This window comes from Bufo gargarizans, chromosome 11 (genome assembly GCF_014858855.1).
Source record: "Bufo gargarizans isolate SCDJY-AF-19 chromosome 11, ASM1485885v1, whole genome shotgun sequence".
Classification (NCBI taxonomy): domain Eukaryota; kingdom Metazoa; phylum Chordata; class Amphibia; order Anura; family Bufonidae; genus Bufo; species Bufo gargarizans.
Genome location: NC_058090.1, coordinates 15,528,337 through 15,550,799, shown reverse-complemented (window position 1 = coordinate 15,550,799; position 22,463 = coordinate 15,528,337). Strand labels below are relative to the sequence as shown.

The 22,463-nt window shown below is 47.5% G+C and overlaps 2 protein-coding genes across 2 annotated transcripts in view; one reads left to right on the top strand and one right to left on the bottom strand.

The window, feature by feature from the left end:
- Positions 1-865, top strand: part of EVL (Enah/Vasp-like) — a 78,377-nt gene extending 77,512 nt beyond the window's left edge. Inside the window, 1 exon segment of the mRNA XM_044271502.1 lies at positions 162-865. Coding sequence (XP_044127437.1) covers positions 162-199 — 38 coding nt within the window. The 3' untranslated portion in view covers positions 200-865.
- A 3,238-nt stretch (positions 866-4,103) lies between these two features.
- Positions 4,104-17,145, bottom strand: DEGS2 (delta 4-desaturase, sphingolipid 2). Its single transcript, XM_044272172.1, has 3 exons — positions 17,060-17,145; positions 11,494-12,236; positions 4,104-4,319 (listed from the first exon to the last, which is right to left on the bottom strand). Exons 1-3 carry the CDS (start codon positions 17,085-17,087, stop codon positions 4,176-4,178), a joined length of 915 nt encoding a protein of 304 aa, XP_044128107.1. The 5' UTR covers positions 17,088-17,145; the 3' UTR covers positions 4,104-4,175.
- Positions 17,146-22,463: the final 5,318 nt, after the last annotated feature.

Here is a 22,463-nt window from a genome sequence, read left to right as displayed (position 1 = left end):
TGTACGTCCCTTTTAATAAATCCCCAATGGGGAGCCAGATAGAGCACCTGAGCCTAGAGGGACAGACATTACTAGTGTATCGCTGGAGCCAAGATGAGCAGGATTGACACCGGGCTGCCCCTTCTCTGTATACTGATCGGAGCTCTGTTTGTTTTTTGCAGCTATCAGGCAGGAACTGAGCAGAATTAGTACAACATAATAACGGAAGGAGTCGTCCGGTCCGGGAATCTACAGTGGAGTCCAAGCAGGGCTGATGATTTGCGTGTTGAAATGGTCACTGAATTAAAGGGGACGGCGCCTGCACTCTCTTCCTCTCCCCCGTAGCAGACACACTTTGAAGCTTGCAGCCTTGGATTTTGCTTTAAGTCTTACCATGAAAGAAAAAGATTCAAAAAACAATTTGACATTTCTGAATTTTATTTTTAGACTTCATCTGATTTTGCACACACCGAGATTTCGTCAGCCTTTTTTTTTTTTTGTATGATATATTTGCTTATTTAAATGTATTATTTTTCATTTAGTAGTAGTTACGGGGAAAAAAAAAACAAGAAAAAGAAAAAAAAAAAAAAGAGAAATGTGATCTATTTGCTTTATTAGGACGACCTCAGAGTAATTTAACCGGTAGTCTGCAGTGTTAGGACCCTTTCTTGCCAACCGAATTTTATTGCAGAATCACAAAAGAACCAGAAAATCACTTTACAAAAAGAAAAAAAAGAAAAAAATCGTACAGTGACAAAATAAAGATATAAAAAAGAAAAAAAAAAAAGAAAAGATTTCCACTTCCATCACAATATTACAATGGTACATCAGTGCACCGCAGTAGCTGTATTCATATTGGTAATAAATTGTTTATTGTCCAGATTGATCATTTTGGAAGTGTTTGTTTCATTTCATTTCATCTCGGGGCCCCCCCGACTGCTCCCATCCCCAGCGGCCGGGGATAGGAGCATCTCGGGGCCCCCCCCCCCCGACGGCATGAAGGAGAAATATACTGTCCATGGTATAAGAGTTCCAAAAATAACCATTCTGGAGAAAGGAGTGTTCCCAGAGGTGGGACCCGCATCTTTCTGACATGGTTGGTATATTGCTAGGATATGCCATCAAATTTCCCAGATAAGCCAACCCCTTTAAGGGAAAAAAAAACTAAAAAAAGAGTCTGCATTTGTCCTTAAAGGGCCAGTTCAGGGTGTTGCCTGCTGAGGACAACGGCTACCTTTCCCTCGATCCACAGGTGAACTGGTTGGCTAGTCTTCACCCCCCCATCCTCTGCAGGTGAGTAGAGGTATTACATGGCACCAGTTTGTAGCCAATGGGTTACAGACAATCCAGGTCCTCCAGTCTCTAAAACAAGGGGGCAGGGGGGTAGCCTCCAAAAGTGCACAATAAGCAACATTCTGTAAGGTTAGAATAAAATCAGCACCTTTGTCTTTATATTGGAAGTTGCATCCAACCCCCATAATAACCCCCCGTATACATTATACTTACCTGCTCCCCGGTACCGATGTTGTTCGGGATCCCTGCACGGCCGCCGCTGCATCTCCCCGTCGTGTGGATCAGAACATTCGATGAAAGGGAGGGGGGGGGGGGAATCGGCCACTAGCGGGCAAGGACAAGCCTCCTTAGCATCGCGGGTGACGCTAGGAAGGCTTGTCCCTGTCGCGGCCTGCTATTGGCTGGGCTCCCCCATGGCTAGATGTTTTGATCCATGCAACAGGAAGATGCAGCGGCGGCCATGCAGGGATCCAGAGCAACACAGGTGCCGGGGAGCAGGTAAGTATAGTATATACAAGGTGCCTGGACATTGGGGGGTGTCATAACCCCTTTAAGTAAAGCCCTTTTACTCACATCTGGAACATGGTGGAGGGGCAGTTAACCCGGTCTTTAGCAGCCTCTATTAAATACTGCATTAGAAACTAGCGCATGCGCTGCATTGTCCATAGTTTTTTCCTGGAGGTTCCTTATGGCACCTGTTACAGACCCAGACTATGTTTTCTTAACCTTTTCACGCCAAGAACCCCCTAATGACAAGAAATTCCAACCTAGTAGCCCGAGGATGGCATTTAGTGATAAATGTGAACATAAGGCTATTCTCATATCCGTTCAGCATTGATCTTCCTGCCAAAATGACAGACCACACATTTGGTTTTATGACAGATGGCTCTTTAAAATTACGTTCCACACTACCAAACATATAGGAGAATTTTGCGCTAGTTACCCATTACATCCAGCGAGATTCTCTTCCTCCTTATTTGGTCCAGACCACCATGACGACTTCTTCCAGTCACGTTTTGTCTCTGCAGAGTTTGCACACAGACGTCTCGAGATCCTTACTTTTCCATCATCCTCCTCCCCACCTTCTCAACGTGAAAGCCCCATCCTGATGCCTCCACAGTAGCATCCTGGTGCCAACCCCAACACTGTGCCTGCTGTGTTCCTCAATGCCGCCAAATACTACACTGCAGAAACAGACACTCTGAGACGACTAGTACCACACAGATCATGCCCCTTCAATAATTTAGGTCACACAAAATAATTGTGCCCAGCAAATAGCGCCTCTGACTAAGCGTTCCCCAAAAAATGATTGTACTAAGCTGGTACTGTGCCAGGGTGCCGCCCTCAGTAATCGTGCTCCCGCAAGTCCCACCAATAGTAATTCCTTCCCAGGGTGCCCTCACTAGTAACAGTGCCCACAATTGTAAGAATACCCCCATAGTAGTAATTCCCACCTATAGTGTCCCCAATAGTAATAAAGCCCACCATAATGCCACCCCCGGAAGTAAAAATGCCCCCTGTAGTGCCTCCATAAGTAATTAAGCCCCCTTGTCAATTGGCCTTAAATAAGAATATTCAGCCACTCTGTCCCAAAGGGTTAACAGTTTAGCTGTGTGAAGCCTACATTCAGCTATAATGAGTGTTTAGGAGGGGAGATGAGGAGCCATCAGCTGAGCTGCCTGATGGTAAGCAGTAAAAATACAGAGCCTGCTACTAGAGAATCTCAAGGCTGTACAGAGAAAGGGGCTCAAAGACCAATTGAAAAAATAGATTTTTAGCTCATACAAGGCAATAATAATTTGCTTCCAGGGGTGATCCAGAAAGTAACACAAGGTTACAGCATGTTAGTAGTGTAGTAGAAAATGAATACATGGACAGGAAACTGGGATTAGGCAGGTCCAGATTGATTGGCATTGGTGGTGATGCCTGAAGCTGCGGACATCTACAGCCGCCACATTTACAAGATGACTCCTGAGTCAAGTGACGCACTACTTTGCATTAGATTTTCAGATCCCTTCCCATCTAAAAAGGTCAAAAAATCTGCCCGTTTCGATTTTCCCAGAGAGCGGTGCATGATGGGAGGATTAGCTGACAGTTACACAATCAGGGCTCAGCTGTAAGATCACATGACTGACAGGAGGGTGGAGCTAAACTGCTGACTGTTTCCAATGGCAACCAGAAGAAATTTGACAGTAAACCTGAAGAAAATATAATAAAAATAGAAAAACTGAAAAGTTTTTCAACTGCAAAAGTTAACTCGTGAAATGCTGTTCAAATGTTGGTTGGTCTGCGCTTTTGCGAACCCTGTTACATAGGAGGCGTGCCATCAATGCCCGATTGGTAGGGGTCCGACGTGGCACCGGGAGGGGATGTATCACCAGGTGCCATGGTTTGCTTTACCTAGCTTCTTTAAGGGGGTCCTAACAGTGACTCCCCATTTCCAACCGGACATTGATGAGCTAGCCTATCGAAGTCTGTGGCAGGAAATCCTAAAAACATACCCTGGAAATGAGTCGACTGCTGCGGGTTTGGCTCCCGGAACCTCTAACACGTGTAATATTAAATGCCATTGAAATAAATAGGCGACCATGTCAATCTAAGAATTTGAAGGGGTTAAATGGATGGACAGCCTCGGGGCCGCCTAGGACATCCATGGGCTTTAAAGACAGTGGAATGGGTTAAATGGATGGACGACGCCGGGGTCTCCCTCTAGGACGTTCCATAGGCTCTCAAGACACGTGTAAGGGGTGGTCTTTATGGGGTCAGCCCTGAGGATAGAAGACACGCAGACCTCTGATCCATAGAAAACAGATATTTATTATCCCATACAGTGTATGCACAGTGTCAGCTGTCAGCTTGAAAGGCCGCACGTAAAACGCTCCGTCAGTGAAAGCAGAACGTCGCTATCCCGCGTTTGCAAGTTTGCATTTTCTTTTGATCCTCGAATAAGGTCCAATTTCTTCATTAAAAATGAAATCCCATAGAACCCGGACCCAAGACTGGTGCTGAGGGAGACTGTCGTAATACTCTGAAGCGATCTGCCGTACCTGCAGGACAAAAACAAGAAGTTCAGCCCGTGCTACTTGTACAGCAGATGGCATGATGGGGAGGGGGAGGGGGGGTCTGAAACATTTGGCCGTCCATATGGACCTAGTAATGCAACTGACAAGTAAAACGAGTGGCATTTTTGTCCCCAGATATTGGAGGGTTTAGTGCAAGTTGTGGCTGTTTGCGGCCACCACTAGAGGGAGCTAACGTGCAGATGGACCTTTATTGCACACTGCTAGCAATTCATTCATAAAAGGGAAATGGCACAAGGAACAGATGCTCCACAATTATTGCACGAGAAATGCAAATAATTACTAAAACAGACATGTCAGGAGAGGGGACAGGCAGACCACAGGGTCCAGGGTGAGAGGGGCCCCTGCTGAGCTTCCTCTCTTCCCGACATAAAAGCACTGCTGCCCAGTGCAGAGATGATCACAGTAAGGCTACTTTCACACTAGCGTTCGATCGGATCCGTTCTGAACGGATCCGATCATAATAATGCAGACGGAGGCTCCGTTCAGTACGGATCCGTCTGCATTATTTTAGCATATAACAGCTAAGTGTGAAAGACCGGAATTAGACTTACCGGTAATTCTGTTTCCATGAGATCATCACGACGGCATACAAGGAGATTGACCCCTGACCTCTGTAGGGGCAGGAACAGAGAAAGGTTAAATACCCTCCTCCCACCACCAACACCAGTGTTTCCAAAATCACACAGAGCAACCCGGTGGTGGAGAACAGTAAAAAACAAGAAAAAAGGTATTACTTCATACCTTCCAGAGACCTGGGTAGGTCAAATAATTTGAATCAAGGGAGGGAATAACGTGCCGTCGTGATGATCTCATGGAAACAGAATTACCGGTAAGTCTAATTCCGGTCTTTCCATAGCATCATCACGACGGCATACAAGGAGATATAAAAAATATATCAGTTAAGGGGGGGCTACAGCCTGGAGGACTTTCCGCCCAAAGGACAGATCGGATGACCTGGAAAGATCCAGGCGATAGTGCTTTATAAAGGTATGAATGCTGGACCAAGTGGCAGCACGACAGATTTCCTCCAGAGAAGCCCCAGCTCTCTCAGCCTGAGAGGAGGACATGGCCCGGGTGGAATGGGCCCTAATGTGGACTGGACATGTAAGGTTTTGTAATTGATAACAAAGACTAATAGTTTCTTTGAGCCATCTGGCTATAGATGACCGGGAGGCTTTCTGGCCCTTAAGTCTTCCTCCGAAGAGAACTAGTAGGCTGTCCGACTTCCTAAACTTTTCCGTCACAGTGATATAGTTTAGGACTGCCCGTCTAACATCCAGAGAGTGAAATGTGGCTTCTTTGTCATTAGCAGGGTGTTGACAAAAGGAAGGTAGGGTAACTTCCTGGCTCCGATGAAAATTTGATACCACTTTGGGGAGAAAACCAGGATCCAGACGGAGAATTAATCTATCATCTAGAATACGGAGGTAGGGTTCCCTGATCGATAGGGCTTGCAATTCTCCTACTCTGCGGGCCGAAGTTATCGCAATTAAGAAGGCCGTTTTCAAGGACCATAATTTTATAGGACAGTCAGACATGGGTTCAAAGGGCGGTAAGGTAAGGCCTGTAAGAACGATGTTCAGATCCCAGGAAGGGACACGAGCGGTGATCGTTGGGCGGAGCCTTGTCGCTGCCTTGATGAATCTTTTGATCCAACGATGACCGGCTATATCTTGGTCAAAAAAACAAGCCAGGGCTGAGATCTGGACCTTCAAGGTAGAGGGCCTAAGTCCCAGATCTAGACCCCGCTGTAGGAAGTCCAGTATCCTTTGGATGTTAGGTTTATGTAAATGTGGCGATTCATCCCCACTCCACGAACAAAAACGTCTCCAGATCTTAAGGTAGATTGCTGACGTTACCTTCTTCCTGGAAGCTTTCAGAGTAGTAATAACCTCGTTTGATAGTCCCTGAAGTTTCAGGGTTTGGAACTCAGGATCCAAGCTGCTAATTTCAGAAACTGCGGGTTTGGGTGTAGAACTGGGCCCTGCTGGAGTAGGTCCTCCCGTACCGGAAGGGGCCAAGGATCCTGTAGAGAAAGTCTCTGGAGAGATGAGAACCAACTTCTCTTTGGCCACAGGGGGGCGATCACAATCACCGTGGCCTTGTCCTGGAGAATTTTCTGCACCACCTTCGGGATTAGAGGAAGTGGAGGGAAGGCATAGCATAGATTCCAATGCCAACGGATGGCGAAGGCGTCTAATGTATGAGGCCTGTCCCTGGGGTTTAGGGAACAGAATGTTTCCACTTTTGAGTTGGCTCTGGTGGCGAACAGATCTACGTCGGGCAACCCCCATTTCCTTACCACTAACCTGAAGACTTCTGGACTTAGAGACCACTCTGTGTGATCGATCCTGTGGCGGCTGAGAAAATCTGCTTCTTGATTTAGTATCCCCCTCAGGTGAACTGCCGATACAGAGGCCACCTTCTGTTCTGCCCAGGCAAAGATCTTTGTTGCCAGCGCCTGAAGGGTTACGGACCGGGTTCCCCCCTGATGGGAGAGGTAGGCAATGGCTGTAGTGTTGTCCGATAGCACCTTTATATGATGATGACACAACATTTCCTCTGCCGCCCTCAATGCTTCCCAGACTGCTCTCAGCTCCCTGAAATTCGATGATTGGGATCTGATCGAATCTGGCCAAGTGCCCTGAAATATACGGTCCCCGACCTTTGCGCCCCAGCCGGACAGACTTGCGTCTGTTATTACCTGCAACTGGGGAGTCTTCTGCCAGGGATTTCCCCGGGATAGGTTCTCGTGGTTTTTCCACCAATTTAGGGACTGCAGAATCCGAAATGGAGGACTTACTTGGCGATCTAGAGAGGATTGGCACCTGTTCCAGACACTCAGTATCCAGGACTGAAGGGGTCTGAAGTGTATTTGACACCAGGGGACTGCCGGAATACAAGATGTCAGCAGACCCAGCATGCTCATCGCCTCTCTGATAGAGCAAGATCTTCTCTTTTGAAAGGACCTGACCTTTTGTTGGAGAACTGATATTTTGTCCCGAGGTAGGAACACTGCTTGCTTTCGGGAGTCCAGGATCATACCTAAGAAACGAACTTCTCTTGAGGGGGTGAGGACGGATTTTTCCTCGTTTACGATCCACCCCAGGTCGTCTAGGATGGAGAGAAAGACCTTCAGATTGGAATTGATTTGGCTGCGACTTTCGCTGACCAAAAGGAAATCGTCCAAATAGGGGATTATCATGAGTCCCTGCCTTCGGGCGAAGGCAACCATCTCTACCACCACTTTGGTAAATATTCTCGGGGCAGACGAAATCCCGAAGGGAAGGGCTCTGAACTGGTAGTGATGGACGTTTCCTGATATATCCTGGATTGCAAACCGGAGAAAACACTGGGAGCTGGCGTGAATGGGAATATGGTAATAAGCGTCTCGCAGGTCTATAGTGCACATGAAGACGTCTTTGCTTAACAGAGGGATTGTAGATGTTAGGGTCTCCATCCTGAATTTCTGATAACGGATGAATTTGTTTAGAGGCTTCAGGTTTATGATCGTCCGAAAGGTACCTTCTTTTTTCCTGATTAAAAATAAAGTTGAATAAAAACCCTTGCCTCTTTCTAGAGGTGGGACCGGAGAGATTACATTCATCTGAAGAAGTTTCTGGACTCCTTGCCAAAGGTTCGTTTGGAACCGTGTCAGAGAAAATTTGTTTGGGGGTCTTGAAGACCACTCTATCTGATAGCCTGTACCGACTACTTTGGAAATCCAGGGGTTCTGGGAGATGGATTCCCATGATCCCAGGAATCTTGAGAGTCTTCCCCCCACTCCGGCGTCATTGCTTATCTGAAGGTTTTTGCTGGGAGAAGGACTGACCTCTTCCTCCTTTTGGGTAACTCCAACGCCCTGATTTCCCTTTTCCCCTGTAACTCTTTTCTTGACCCGAGGGGGGGCGAAAAGGATACCGGCGTTTGGAAGGGCGATCTTCCGGAAACCCCTTCTTATCCGCGGCCTTCTCTAGGATCTTATCTAGCACCGGGCCAAACACGTACTCTCCGGAAAAGGGGATGGAGCAAAGCTTTAACTTAGATGTCTTATCCCCCGACCAACACTTCATCCAGAGGGCTCTCCTAGCTGCATTGGAGAGCGCTGCATCTCTGGCGGAGAACCGAACTGATTCGGCAGAGGCATCCGCCAGGAAGGCCGTGGCCGACTTTAGAAGGGGGAGAGACTCCAGAATCTGCTCCCTAGACGCTCTGTCTTTAATATGAGTTTCCAACTCTCCCAACCAAAGATACATGGACCGGGCGACTGAAGTAGCCGCAATATTGGTTTTAACGTTAAACATGGACGCCTCCCAGGATTTCCTGAGGAGACTGTCCGCCTTACGATCCATCGAATCTTTGAGTTGGGAGGCATCCTCGAATGGAAGGGACGTCTTTTTGTTCACTTTGGCCACCTGTACATCAATCTTGGGAATTTCATTGAAAATTTTAGATTCCTCCGGATCAAATAGCAACCTATTTTTGAACGTTGCCGGGACTCCCAGTCGTTTTTCTGGGTCTGTCCACTCATCAAGGATCATGTCCCTAATGCTTTCATTGATGGGAAACACACGGGTCTTCTTAACCCTCAGGCCCCCAAACATCTCTTCTTGTACCGAATGGGTACGTTGTACCTCCTCCACACCCATAGTCGACCTTACAGCTTTCAGAAGGTCGGACATTTCTTCCGTAGAAAAATAATATCTACGTCCATCGTCGTCTGAGTCAGAGACTCTCTCCCCCTCCTCCCACGACTTAACAGAGTGGGCACTTTCCTCCGCAACGACTTCTATATCAGAGGGGGATGGGGATCTAGCCCGCTTCTTCTTTGGTTGCGGCAAATCGGGGGGATTAGTGGACAGGTGGGCCAGGGATGAACGGATCTCCTCCTGAATCATAGTTTTTAATTCCTCTTTTAGGGAGGGTGCCTCCTCCCGTACGATATTTGAAATACAAGGCTTGCACAGTTTTTTGGGGTAGCCGTCAGGGAGTCTACTAGAGCAGGAGACACATTTGAGTGACTTCCCCATCTTTTTTGGGGTTTCTTTTGCCTAAAAGAGATGAAACGGCAAAGTATAAGGGATATGGCCCACCAAGAGGAGGGGGGGGGGGCGGCGGGGGAGTGGATGTAGGAGCCTGCGCCCTGCCGTAGCTGCCTGAGCATGGAGCAAGAGCTCGCTCCTCCTCTCCCCCCCCCCCTATATCATCGTGGGAGAGGGGGATCAACAGACTCCCTGACCCATTCATAACCACCCCCGAAGGGGACTCACAGTTAGAGGCGCTGGCGGCGGCTCAGCTCTGGGGGACCGCTCCGGTACCGACATGGTCGCTTGGTCGCTTCTTCCGAGAGGCAAGGGTTCCGCCAGTGGGGGACCGATCCTGGGAGCGTTTGTCCGGAGCAGGCCTCGGTTTTTAAATTAAGCTCCACGCTGCCGCCACTGACGTCACTTCCGGGTCGCCGGCCGTGACGTCATACATATGCGCCCAATGCGCCGGCGCGCACCCAGCCGCGATGATGCCGGAAGGGAGACTGCGCCAGGGAACAGGCCCCGAAAATCGGGACGAGGTAGAGCCCCACACCCCTGCCCAGCGTTAGTACTGGACCGCGGGAGGGCAGGGGGACGCCATGCAGGATGCTGGCGATTTCTTAAGGTATCCGGACTGAATCCCTAGCTTCATCTCCCTGCATACAGGGAGACCTTTCTCTGCCCTGTCCTCTGTAGGGACAGGAAACACTGGTGTTGGTGGTGGGAGGAGGGTATTTAACCTTTCTCTGTTCCTGCCCCTACAGAGGTCAGGGGTCAATCTCCTTGTATGCCGTCGTGATGATGCTATGGAAAATAGCCTCGTACGGATCCGTCCAGACTTTCAATGTAAAGTCAATGGGGGACGGATCCGCCTGAAGATTGAGCCATATTGTGGCATCTTCAAACGGATCCGTCCCCATTGACTTACATTGTAAGTCTGGACGGATCCGCACGCCTCCGCACGGCCAGGCGGACACCCGAACGCTGCAAGCAGCGTTCAGCTGTCCGCCTGTCCGTGCGGAGGCGAGCGGAGCGGAGGCTGAACGCCGCCAGACTGATGCAGTCTGAGCGGATCCGCTCCATTCAGACTGCATCAGGGCTGGACGGCTGCGTTCGGGTCCGCTCGTGAGCCCCTTCAAACGGAGCTCACGAGCGGACCGACGAACGCTAGTGTGAAAGTAGCCTAAGCCGATACATTTCTATGCACTGAGCTCCCTCTAGTGGCGGCTGCAGGCAGACCGTTTTAGAATATGCTGTGTGCAGGGAAGCAGGAGATTGGTCAATGTATTTATGGCACTTGAGTGATGTAAATACATTGAGAAATATGGCGTTCAGAATATTCATATTTTTGAAGAGCCTGTTCCACTTTTTCCAACGTAGAAGTCAGAAAAGTGGGTGACACAAAGAGCAACTTTTTAATTAAATTTTTTTTAAATTCAAATTTCTTCTGCTTAATGAAAAAAATAATATATCACATGAATCAATCAAATCTGGGGTGTTGCACTTTGCATTCTGCGTTACCCGACACACATACTGGCAAACTGGGTCGGGCACGGAGGCCCATAGTAAATCTCGCTATGCATCTTAATTTTATAATGTCATACTATATCATAGGGTTTTTCGTCACAGAGCTACAAATCCCCTGGATCCCTTACACACAGACATAATGTTAAGGCGGCTGGCTGCCACTAGGAGGAGCTTATTGAAACGAGATTTGTCATCACGTTCAGTGGGAGCTATATAAATCCGTGTGCAATGAGCTCCCCCTAGTGGTGGCTGCTGGCAGATAGACTATGGCTCTGAGAATGGAAGCAGATAATTTAGAGCAGGGATGGCCAACCTGAGGCTCTCCAGATGTTGCAAAACTACAACTCCCAGCATGCCCAGACTGCCTACAGCTATCTGCATAAAGCAGGGCATGGTGGGAGTTGTATTTTTACGACAGCTGGAGAGCGGCAGGTTGGCCATCCCTGATTTAGAGCATTGTAGGAAATAAAAACGTGACCAATAAACATCCCAAAAATAGGTTCAATCATGATTATTATCACTTAAACAGTTGTTTTTAACCCGTGCCTACAACTACAACTCCCAGCATGAAAGCATGTACTTACCATGGGCAGTCTGCTTCCAGGAATGCTGGGAAAGTCATGATGCTCTGTGTGGTAGCCGACATTAAAAGTTATTAAATTCAGGGATCCGTAGTAGGAATAGGTCTCATGTCCTTTCATGAACATGTAATGTTCTGCAATAAAATGTCCGGAGATGGGGTGAAAGCCCAAGCAGAAAATGGAGCCGGCCAGCAGGTAGACCACAGGCTTCAGGCCACACGCCCGATACAGCAAGAAGTCAGCAGAGAACTGGACGATGGCGTTGCATATCTCCATCCTGCTGATGGGTTTCGGATTCATATACAGCGGTCGTAACACGTAGAAGAATGGCTGCAGGATCAGCCACAGGAGTTTACGGAAGGGGGTGCAGAAGAACCACCCTTCAAAGTCTGTAGGTATATCCACGTCCAGGTGGTGTCCTCCCAGATAGCGGTGGTGATCGATGTGATACTTCTTAAAGGACGCAGAGTACGGCATGCCAATTGGCAAGTTGGCGATCACCGCAAACCACCTGTTCCATTTTGCCTGCCGGTTACCGAAGGCAACGTTGTGGGAGATATCGTGGATGGCCAAGGTCAGCGTGTGATTCACGCACCCGCCGAATGCGTACGCCCAGAACAAGACCCATTTCCAAGCCAAGCCGCTGACTAGGTGACAGACCGCAAGCTGAGCAGCAACCATCGCCAAGACGACCCATTTGAGATGAGGGTCCGGTCCCATGAGAGACTTGATTTCTGGATATTTGGCTACAAGAGGAAAAAAGAAAATATATTTCAAAACATTTTCTCAAATAAAAATGTGTCTAATAACTTCAAGCATAAAAGGGGCATTCAGGTGTGCTACTGGGCGAGAGGGTTGGGTTGCCTCCCCTATGACTTACAGCAAAGCCAATAAAAAAAATATATATTTGGCAGCAGCCACCACTTTTTTTATTTTATAAAGACCAATTGAAAAAAATACATTTTTAGCTCAAAATGAGTAAAATAAAATCATTAAAAAAAAAATTACCCCAAAAGTGTCCATAGCCTTTAGACATATATACAATAGTGTTTTGCACCTGCTCCTAGTTTTACCTTACAGATACTGATGCAGATTACAGACCACAATAGTGACAGTGTGAAATGGGTCTTAAAGGGGTAGCCCCCCCCCCCCATCACACTTTAAACAGGACCTGTTGAGACGCTCTTGGCTATGTGGATCCACCACGGCCTTCATTTAGACTTCCAGCATAGATGGGGACCATGTGTGCCGCTGCAGCCAATAACCAGCCTCTGCCGCGATATGTCCCAGCAATGACATACTGCTTGGGGACACATCACTGCTGCTGCCAGTCATTGGCTGCAGTGGTGCACATGTGTTACGGGTAATGGGGAAAACACCAGACACACACAAAAGAAATAGACAACAGTCTAGACCTCAAAAGCTAAGGAAGAGGGATGGTGACCTAGTAATCCCTAGGCCTTTCCCTAACTCCTGTCAGTATGAGCAGATCCTGATGGTGGAAATGCTCATACGCCGGATACCTAAAGCCCTGCTAAAACCGACGAGCCCTAGGATAGGTAGCAGTGCAGCGTCCCACTACGTGTGTGTGGGCACTGCTTAAAAAGCACTTTTTATATTACAAGCATTTGGTTGTTATGTATAACTTTGCATTTGTGTAACTGCAAAATCCCTGTTAACAGGCCTATTAGGTGCAATTTATACATCCCACCACTAGATGGGGATAAAGTGCAGGTCCTATATATACTCAAGTCAGGCCTAGGGAGAGGACTTTTTAGTCAAGGCAGATCAGAGTAACTAGGATGTAGTGCCGAAGAGAGCAGATCTGAGGTAGTCAGATTAAAGAGGACCTTTCACTCGTATACAAACTAAAAACTAACTCTATCTGTGGGCAGAGCGGCGCCCAGGGGTCCCCCTGCACTTACTAGTATGCCTGGGCGCCGCTCCGTTCGCCCGGTATAGGCTCCGGTGTCTGCGCTCCCTCTGACTGATTTTTTGTAGGAGGCGTGTCCCTTGCTGCAGCACTGGCCAATCGCAGCGCACAGCTCATAGCCGGTCTATGAGCTGTGTGCTGCGATTGGCCAGCACTGCAGCAAGGGACACGCCTCCTACAAAAAATCAGTCCAGTACAACAGACGGCGCTGAGACACCGGAGCCTATACCGGGCGAACGGAGCGGTGCCCAGGCATACTAGTAAGTGCAGGAGGGCCCCTGGGCGCCGCTCTGCCCACAGGTATAGTTAGTTTTTAGTTTGTATACGAGTGAAAGGTCCTCTTTAAGTTAGTGGGAGGAAAGAGTGAAGACTTCGCAACACAGATTAGTGAGTGGAGCAAACTTCGCTAGAAGGTGTTTACTCAGATGTTTAGGCGCAGAAGAGCGTTTTCCTTCTGTAGCCGGACTATAGATTTGTATCCCTGACCAGTAGGAGAAGAGTTTGCCTCCCTGGAAAAGAAACAAGCATTCCCAGGAATTCAGCGGTGATAAGAGCCATTATTGAGGGCCACAGACACCTTTGCATGGTGGAGGATTATAGCTTTAGGCAGCCACACCAACCTTTTGAGGGACAGTTGAGTTTTCCTGTCTATACAAATTTAGCTTGAAGGGAAAGTCAAGGAATAGGATTCAAGGCATCTAAAGGAACCAGGTACACCTAACCCACTGCTCCAAAACCAACCCAGCACCTGACAAGCCTTAAACAGTGGATTTGCAGTATCGTCTCTAACATCTAAAGACTGCATAATTGTACCACAGCAACTAAAAAGTCACCAAAGTAAAAGTTGGGAGTTGCATCTTACCACTGTCTACCTCATTATTACTACCTATGGTTGTACCACCATTAACGGTACTGGCGTCACGACAAAAATCATCAAAGGACTCAGCCGCAACAAGCACCCTTAACATCAAGGGCACCTCAACCACCATCTTGGCTGATTCTTCCCTACCACAGAGCGTGCCCCAGAGGATTTTGTGCTGTCCACCTCAACACTGTGCTGCCAGCCCAGGGAGGCTATCTGCTAACCGTGAGTAAACTGATGAACTGTGTGTTATACCATTTGACCCCTCATCGGTCTACCATGAACCTCACGTGTACCCCCCGCGACTGGCTGGCTGCAGCAGGAGACGAGACAGCTGGTTCCTTCCCAGATGAAGAAACCCGCGTCTCCCTGAGGCCTGGAACCAAAGCACACCAGAGAACAAACAGAACAGACAACTTGTACTTCACTTTGAGATGTCTGGAGAAGCAGGAGATCCAAGACAAACAAGCTCTAGCAACTCCAAGAGGAAATATCCACCGCATGGTCAGCAGTGTGAGGCGGACATAAATAGAGCCTCATCACTGATAACGAGCAGAACCTGAGGAGACGCGAGATCCTGCCAAACAACATACAAAGAGGAAAACAGAGACCAGTCAGATAGCCTCACGTGCAGCAAGTCTATCCAATCTTCTTACCTGTGTCACGGGAGGGGACACCCAGGTCCAACCATATCAGGATGCACCCTGTGACAGTCCTTAACAAGGTGACTGGCATTCACGTCGGTCACAGGAACCCACATTCTTTCCTGGACCGTAACCCTTCCAGTGCACGAGATATTGAAGAGATCCACAAATACCTGAGTTCACTATTCTGGCAATCTGAAACTCAAGATTACCATCCACCATGACAGGATGGGGTGGCAGGGAGGACGGCTCAGCAGGTTCGACATATCTTTTCAGCAATGACTTGTGAAACATTATGAATTTTGTATAGCCCAATAAACCTTGGCCCCAACTTGCAAGAAGGTATCTTCAACTTAATGTTTCTTGTGGGCAGAATCACCCACTCAGGTCCAGACCACTCACACGTCTCTTGTCAGCCATACGTTTATACTTTTTGCCCATTTTATTTAAATAGTTTTGAATCTTCAGCCAAATAGATGACAACGAAGAGGAGACTCTTTCCTCTTCCAGTATACCAGAAGTTTCAGTACCAGAAAATGTGCCAAACTGCGGATGGAACCCATATGCTCCGAAAAAACGGCGACTTATCAGTGAACTCCTGTCTACTTTTTTTTTTATGGCAAACTATGCCAACGCCAAAAATGAAGACCACTGTTTTCTCAGAGACAAAACATCTCAAATACGTCTCCAGATTCTGGTTAGTGCGCTCCGTCTGTCCGTTTGACTGAGGATGAAAGGCCGAAGAGAAGGACAATTGGACCCCCAGGCGAGTACAGAACGCTCTCCAGAATCTGGAAACAAACCGAGTCCCCCTATCAGACACCACATCAGAGGGGATACTGTGTAGTATCACGTTGTTATCGACAAACACTTGAGCGAGAGTTTTGGCATTAGGTAGACCTGATAATGCTATAAAGTGTGACATCTTGCTGAAGCCGTCAACAACCACCAGAATCAGTATTCCCAGAGGATTTAGGCAAATCTGTGATAAAGTCCATGGACAAATGAGTCCAGGGTCGGGATGGGATAGACGAGGGAAGTAGAGATCCTGAAGGCAGAGTATGCGTCACCTTAGCACATGCACAAGTCTCACAAGCTGACACATAGCCCTCAACACATTTACGTTACCCTGGCCACCAGAATCTCCGGGAAATGAGATCCACAGTGGATCTGCTCCCAGGATGTCCTGCAAGTATCGTGATGTTCCTTAAACACCTTGTGTCGTAGTTCCGAGGGAACAAACCACTTCCCTGGAGGACAGACATCAGGTGCATCTTCCTGGTCCTCCAACACCTCTGCCTCAAGTTCAGGATAAAGGGCGGATATCACCACCTCATCAGCCAATATCGGAGCAGGATCCTCTGAATCACCGCCCTGCTTTGAAGTTTTTAATCCCAGGGCGATAGGTGACAATGAAATTAAATTTACTAACAAACAACAGCGGCTTCCCTCGGTGGCTCTCCTACAAGCCCCCGCCCGGTCCCACACCGCTGCCCCTGCCAGTGTCACTGGTGCCCAGGAGAAGCAGCCCGTCCCCTCTACTGGAGTTCAGCAGCACCCTGTTGCCCCGACCCGAGACCACATCTTTCATGCCGTAGTAACGGCCCCTGCCTTTCCCTCCAGAGCTGCTTTTTATCCAGAGCCTCCCTCATCGCCTCCACTATGGTTGCGGGGCATGGCATCACCGGTGTGGGCACAGAGGGCAGAGCGAGGTGCTCCGGGTGCATGCACAGAGCAGACCTGGGGACAGGGTGGCAGCGCTTCCTGGCTTCAGACTATCAGATCTGATCACAAGTTGGCACCAGCCATACATACAGGAAGGCTCTGTGTGCAGGGTGCCAGGGGGGTCCAGCAGTGTCTGTCACTTGGAGAGGTCAGGGGCAGAGCTCCTGGAGACACGACGTATCCTCATCCACACAATCTTCTGTGCCATTCCTCTGCTCTGTCACATGAAGCCACATATTCTTCTCCAGAGTACAAGCCCTCCTCAGTCAATCTGATTCCCTGCCCTCTGTGGAGGCACCATGCCCAGCAGATCCTTTGTACAGCACAGTGACACCGGGTTACACACCAAGATGTTCTCCACTCCCAGCCCCTGACAACCTGTGACAACCTTTCACAAAGTGCTACCTCCAGCCTGAGCCCCGCTGTGATGCATGAAGAAGCATGTGAGGGTTACAGAGTGCCCATGGAGCCCAGATCCTAGCTGCCCAGCTGATGCCACTCCTGGAGATTGCTGCTCTCTGTACAGGAGGGGCCAGTGATCACAGTCTGCATCCAGCAGGCAAGACGGTTCATGCTCCGATGCTCCCCTTTGCCCTGCTATACATCGCGCAGGGCAAAGGCATTTTTTGGAGATCCGGTGATGTACCGGGGCTCTCCATGGGGCTGCCTTAAGCTGTACTTATATAATTATATACAGGAGATACCCAGGTTATACCAGCTGTACATATATAATTATATACAGGAGATACCCAGGTTATACCAGCTGTACTTATATAATTATATACAGGAGATACCCAGGTTATACCAGCATGCTCCATATCACTATATACAGGAAGATGTATAACTTATACCAGGTGTACTTATATAATTATATACAGGAGATGCCCAGGTTATACCAGCATGGTCCATTGAAGATTTATAACTTATACATCCAATTATATAGTGATATGGACCATGCTGGTATAACCTGGGTATCTCCTGTATATAATTATATATGTACAGCTGGTATAACCTGGGTATCTCCTGTATATAATTATATATGTACAGCTGGTATAACCTGGGTATCTCCTGTATATAATTATATATGTACAGCTGGTATAAGTTGATTATTCTTAGTTCTGACCCAATTGGATGGGATAATGGTCTACTGTAGCGTTTCCCTACCAGGATGCCTCCAGATGTTGCATGCTGAGAGTTGTAGTTTTGCAACAGCTGGAGGCATCCTGGTTGGGAAAAGCTGGTCTACTGTGATAATATGAGCAATGGGGGTTCTACAAAAGAGCTATTGTGGGGCAAAGTTTATATTCGTGTTTTAAAATGAATGCTTTCCCCTTTTATAAACGAGTAAATAATGACGCAACGCTGTGGGGCTGGTGTGCAACTTTTTCCAGGGCTGGTTTTTATCCCCAGTCCGGCCCTGCCACAGCTTCTTCCCAGGACTTCTCTTCACTGCTGATCCGTCCTCTCCTGCACTGTCACATGATGGTGACATCATCGCAGGTCCTTTTCAGCTACTGCATTCAGAACTGATCACATGACCTGTGATGTCATCACAGGTCCTTCAGATCTTGCAGGGCATTAGATTCAATTGTATTGCCGTCCTGAGGATCTATCTGGCAGGGCAGGACATTCGGGGACTGGGACAAAACATCAGGGGCCCAGCCCCGAATGTTTTAACCTAGCAACGCCCCTGCTGCTGGGACAGTATTTTTTGCTATGGTATTGCTGACCCTGCCTACTTGCCTTACCCCACCTTCTGTCAATTTGGACCCCCCTACATCAGAGCCACCTTTAGGTTTTTTCCATCCAGTCCGTTCCTGTCTAGATGGGTTTTTAGTTTCAGGATGTAACTATGAAGGCAAACAGATCTTGAAATGAGCTAAAATGATACAAAGTATCAAAACTTGCAGAACTTGTCTATACTATGACAATAACCCGAGGCGGGAACTGAAAGCGGACCTGACGCCACAAAATGCAATTCAATCTGGCACCATGTTATGGAGCAGGAGGAGCAGAGTGGATTGATGTATCGTTTTTGGGGAAAAAGATTCAGTAAAACTTGTAATTTATACATTTATATCTTTTCTATTTCAACCTCCTGTGAACAGCTATCTGTTTTAAAGGGGTTCTGCACTTTGTTTAAACTGATGATCTATCCTCTGGATAGATCAACATCTGATCGGTGGGGTCCGACACCCGGGACCCCCGCCGATCAGCTGTTTGAGAAGGCAGCAGCGCCGCGGCCTTCTCACTGTTTACCGCTGGCACAGTGACGTCACGACTTGTATCAACTGGCCTGGGCGCGGCTAAGCTCTGTTCACTTAAAGGAGCTTAGCCCCGCCCACGCTAGTTGATACAAGTCGTGATGTCACTGGGCCAGCGGTAAACAGCGAGAAGGCCGCGGCGCTGCTGCCTTCTCAGAGAGCTGATCGGCGGTGGTCCCGGGTGTCGGACCCCGCCGATCAGATGCTGATGATCTATACAGAGGATAGATCATCAGTTTAAACAAAGTGCAGTACCCCTTTGAGTCATCTTTAAAGTGGCCCCCGGAAAAAAATTAAAAATAAATGTGGCCCTATGTTGTAGACTGGTCCGAATTGACAGAAGGTGGGGTAACACAAGTAGACGGGGCCAGCAATACTTTCGCGCAGCACAAAATACCGCCCCAGCAGAACCAAAATACCACAGTGCAGCATAAAATACCGCCTTATGATCACCATACGGAGGACGGCGATACAGTTGAATTCAGGAGGGCACCTGCGGTTGGTGCTCCTAGCATTAATTAATGCTGAGAGCACTGGATTGTTATGTACCTGATCAATCAGTCCAGCAGGCGCAGTGAGGAAGCCGGCACCAGGAGCGCGGCCTTCACTTGCAGCGCCTGCGCCGAATACAGAAGTGAACGGCGCAGGAGCGGGATTTCCTCAATGATTCACGGAACTTGGACATCAATCAAGGGGAGCGGGGCGGGCAGAACGGAGGACCTGGGCGGGATAAAGAGTGAGTGGGCGGAGCCTCTAGGTGCTGAATCTCCGCCCACATAGCACCTAGAGGCTCATTAGCATATTGGAAAAGTGTGTATTTTAGCAGAACGGCTGCAGGGAGAAATGTAAAACACACTTATGTAGCGCTGACATTAGCACATCGCTATATCAGTCAGCTGCATAACGGTAATTCTGGTGGTAGAAACCCTTTAATTTACAACAAAAAAAGGGAACCCCTTTAACCCTTAGGACACTGGAGGTTTTTGCCTTTTCATTTTTCGTCCCCATCTTCCTTGAGCCATAACTTTATTTTTCTATTAACATAACTGTATGAGGGCTTATTTTTTTGCAGGAGAAGTTGTACTTCGTTGGCTAATGTCCCTGGTTATTATGGCATACGACGTAGTGGCAAGCGGTGAGGAAAAATCCAAATGGGGTGGAATTGAGAAAAAAAATAACGCAATTCCTCCACCGTTTTACAGGTTTTGCCCTTCATTCTTTGGGTCAGTACAATAACAATGATATCAAATATATATATATATATATATATATACATATACATATACAGGTCCTTCTAAAAAAATTAGCATATTGTGATAAAGTTAATTATTTTCTGTAATGTACTGATAAACATTAGACTTTCATATATTTTAGATTCATTACACACCAACTGAAGTAGTTCAAGCCTTTTATTGTTTTAATATTGATGATTTTGGCCACAGCTCATGAAAACCCAAATTTCCTATCTAAAAAAATTAGCATATTTTATCCGACCAATAAAAGAAAAGTGTTTTTAATACAAAAAAGTCAACCTTCAAATAATTATGTTCAGTTATGCTCTCAATACTTGGTCGGGAATCCTTTTGCAGAAATGACTGCTTCAATGCGGCGTGGCATGGAGGCATCAGCCTGTGGCACTGCTGAGGTGTTATGGAGGCCCAGGAGGCTTCGATAGCGGCCTTAAGCTCATCCAGAGTGTTGGGTCTTGCGTCTCTCAACTTCCTCTTCCCAATATCCCACAGATTCTCTATGGGGTTCAGGTCAGGAGAGTTGGCAGGCCAATTGAGCCCAGTAATACCATGGTCAGTAAACCATTTACCAGTGGTTTTGGCACTGTGAGCAGGTGCCAGGTCGTGCTGAAAAATGAAATCTTCATCTCCATAAAGCTTTTCAGCAGATGGAAGCATGAAGTGCTCCACAATCTCCTGATAGCTAGCTGCATTGACCCTGCCCTTGATAAAACACAGTGGACCAACACCAGCAGCTGACATGGCACCCCAGACCATCACTGACTGTGGGTACTTGACACTGGACTTCAGGCATTTTGGCATTTCCCTCTCCCCAGTCTTCCTCCAGACTCTGGCACCTTGATTTCCGAATGACATGCAACAGTCCAGTGCTGCTTCTCTGTAGCCCAGGTCAGGCGCTTCTGCCGCTGTTTCTGGTTCAAAAGTGGCTTGACCTGGGGAATGCGGCACTGGTAGCCCATTTCCTGCACACGCCTGTACACGGTGGCTCTGGATGTTTCTACTCCAGACTCAGTCCACTGCTTCCGCAGGTCCCCCAAGGTCTGGAATCGGTCCTTCTCCACAATCTTCCTCAGGGTCCGGTCACCTCTTCTCGTTGTGCAGCGTTTTCTGCCACACTTTTTCCTTCCCACAGACTTCCCACTGAGGTGCCTTGATACAGCACTCTGGGAACAGCCTATTCCTTCAGAAATTTCTTTCTGTGTCTTACCCTCTTGCTTGAGGGTGTCAATGATGGCCTTCTGGACAGCAGTCAGGTCGGCAGTCTTACCCATGATTGCGGTTTGGAGTAATGAACCAGGCTGGGAGTTTTTAAAAGCCTCAGGAATCTTTTGCAGGTGTTTAGAGTTAATTAGTTGATTCAGATGATTAGGTTAATAGCTCGTTTAGAGAACCTTTTCATGATATGCTAATTTTTTTAGATAGGAATTTGGGGTTTTCATGAGCTGTATGCCAAAATCATCAATATTAAAACAATAAAAGGCTTGAACTACTTCAGTTGGTGTGTAATGAATCTAAAATATATGAAAGTCTAATGTTTATCAGTACATTACAGAAAATAATGAACTTTATCACAATATGCTAATTTTTTTAGAAGGACCTGTATATATATATATATAGGTCTTATGTCTAAATAGTGTAAAAATAATGTTCAACTTTGAAAAAAAATCTAATTTTTTTTTTACTTCACCATATTCTGACCCCTTGTTGAGATGTGGGTGTATATGCCGTTATAAACAGTCTAAACTCTGTTTTTTTTGCAAAAGCAACGCTCATTTTTATTTTGAGCAAAAAGCAAGCAAAAGAAAAAAATAAAATAAAATTCTCTTTATGGGTATTCGCAACTACCTTGGTAGCAAGTAGCTCCCCCAAGAGGGATTCCTAGCACATTACACAGGTGCCTTTAGGTAGACAAAACTCGGGATCAAAAAAAGGATCACAACCTTAAAGGGATACACACACTTTACAAACAAATGTTACAAGTGAAACATTAACTCTTTACAGAGGAGCTTACAGTCTACTTAATATATCATAAAATAGCAGTTAGGCTACTTTTACCCTATCGTTCTGGCTTTCTGTTTGCAAGATCCGTTCAGGGCTCTCACAAGCGTCCAAAATGGATCAGTTTTGCCCTAATGCATTCTGAATGTATAAGGATCCGCTCAGAATGCCTCAGTTTGCCTCCGTTCAGTCTCCATTCCGCTCTGGAGGCCGCCTGCAGCGTTTTAGTGTCTGTCTGATGAAACTGAGCCAAACGGATCCGTCCTGACACACAATGTAAGTCAATGGGGACGGATC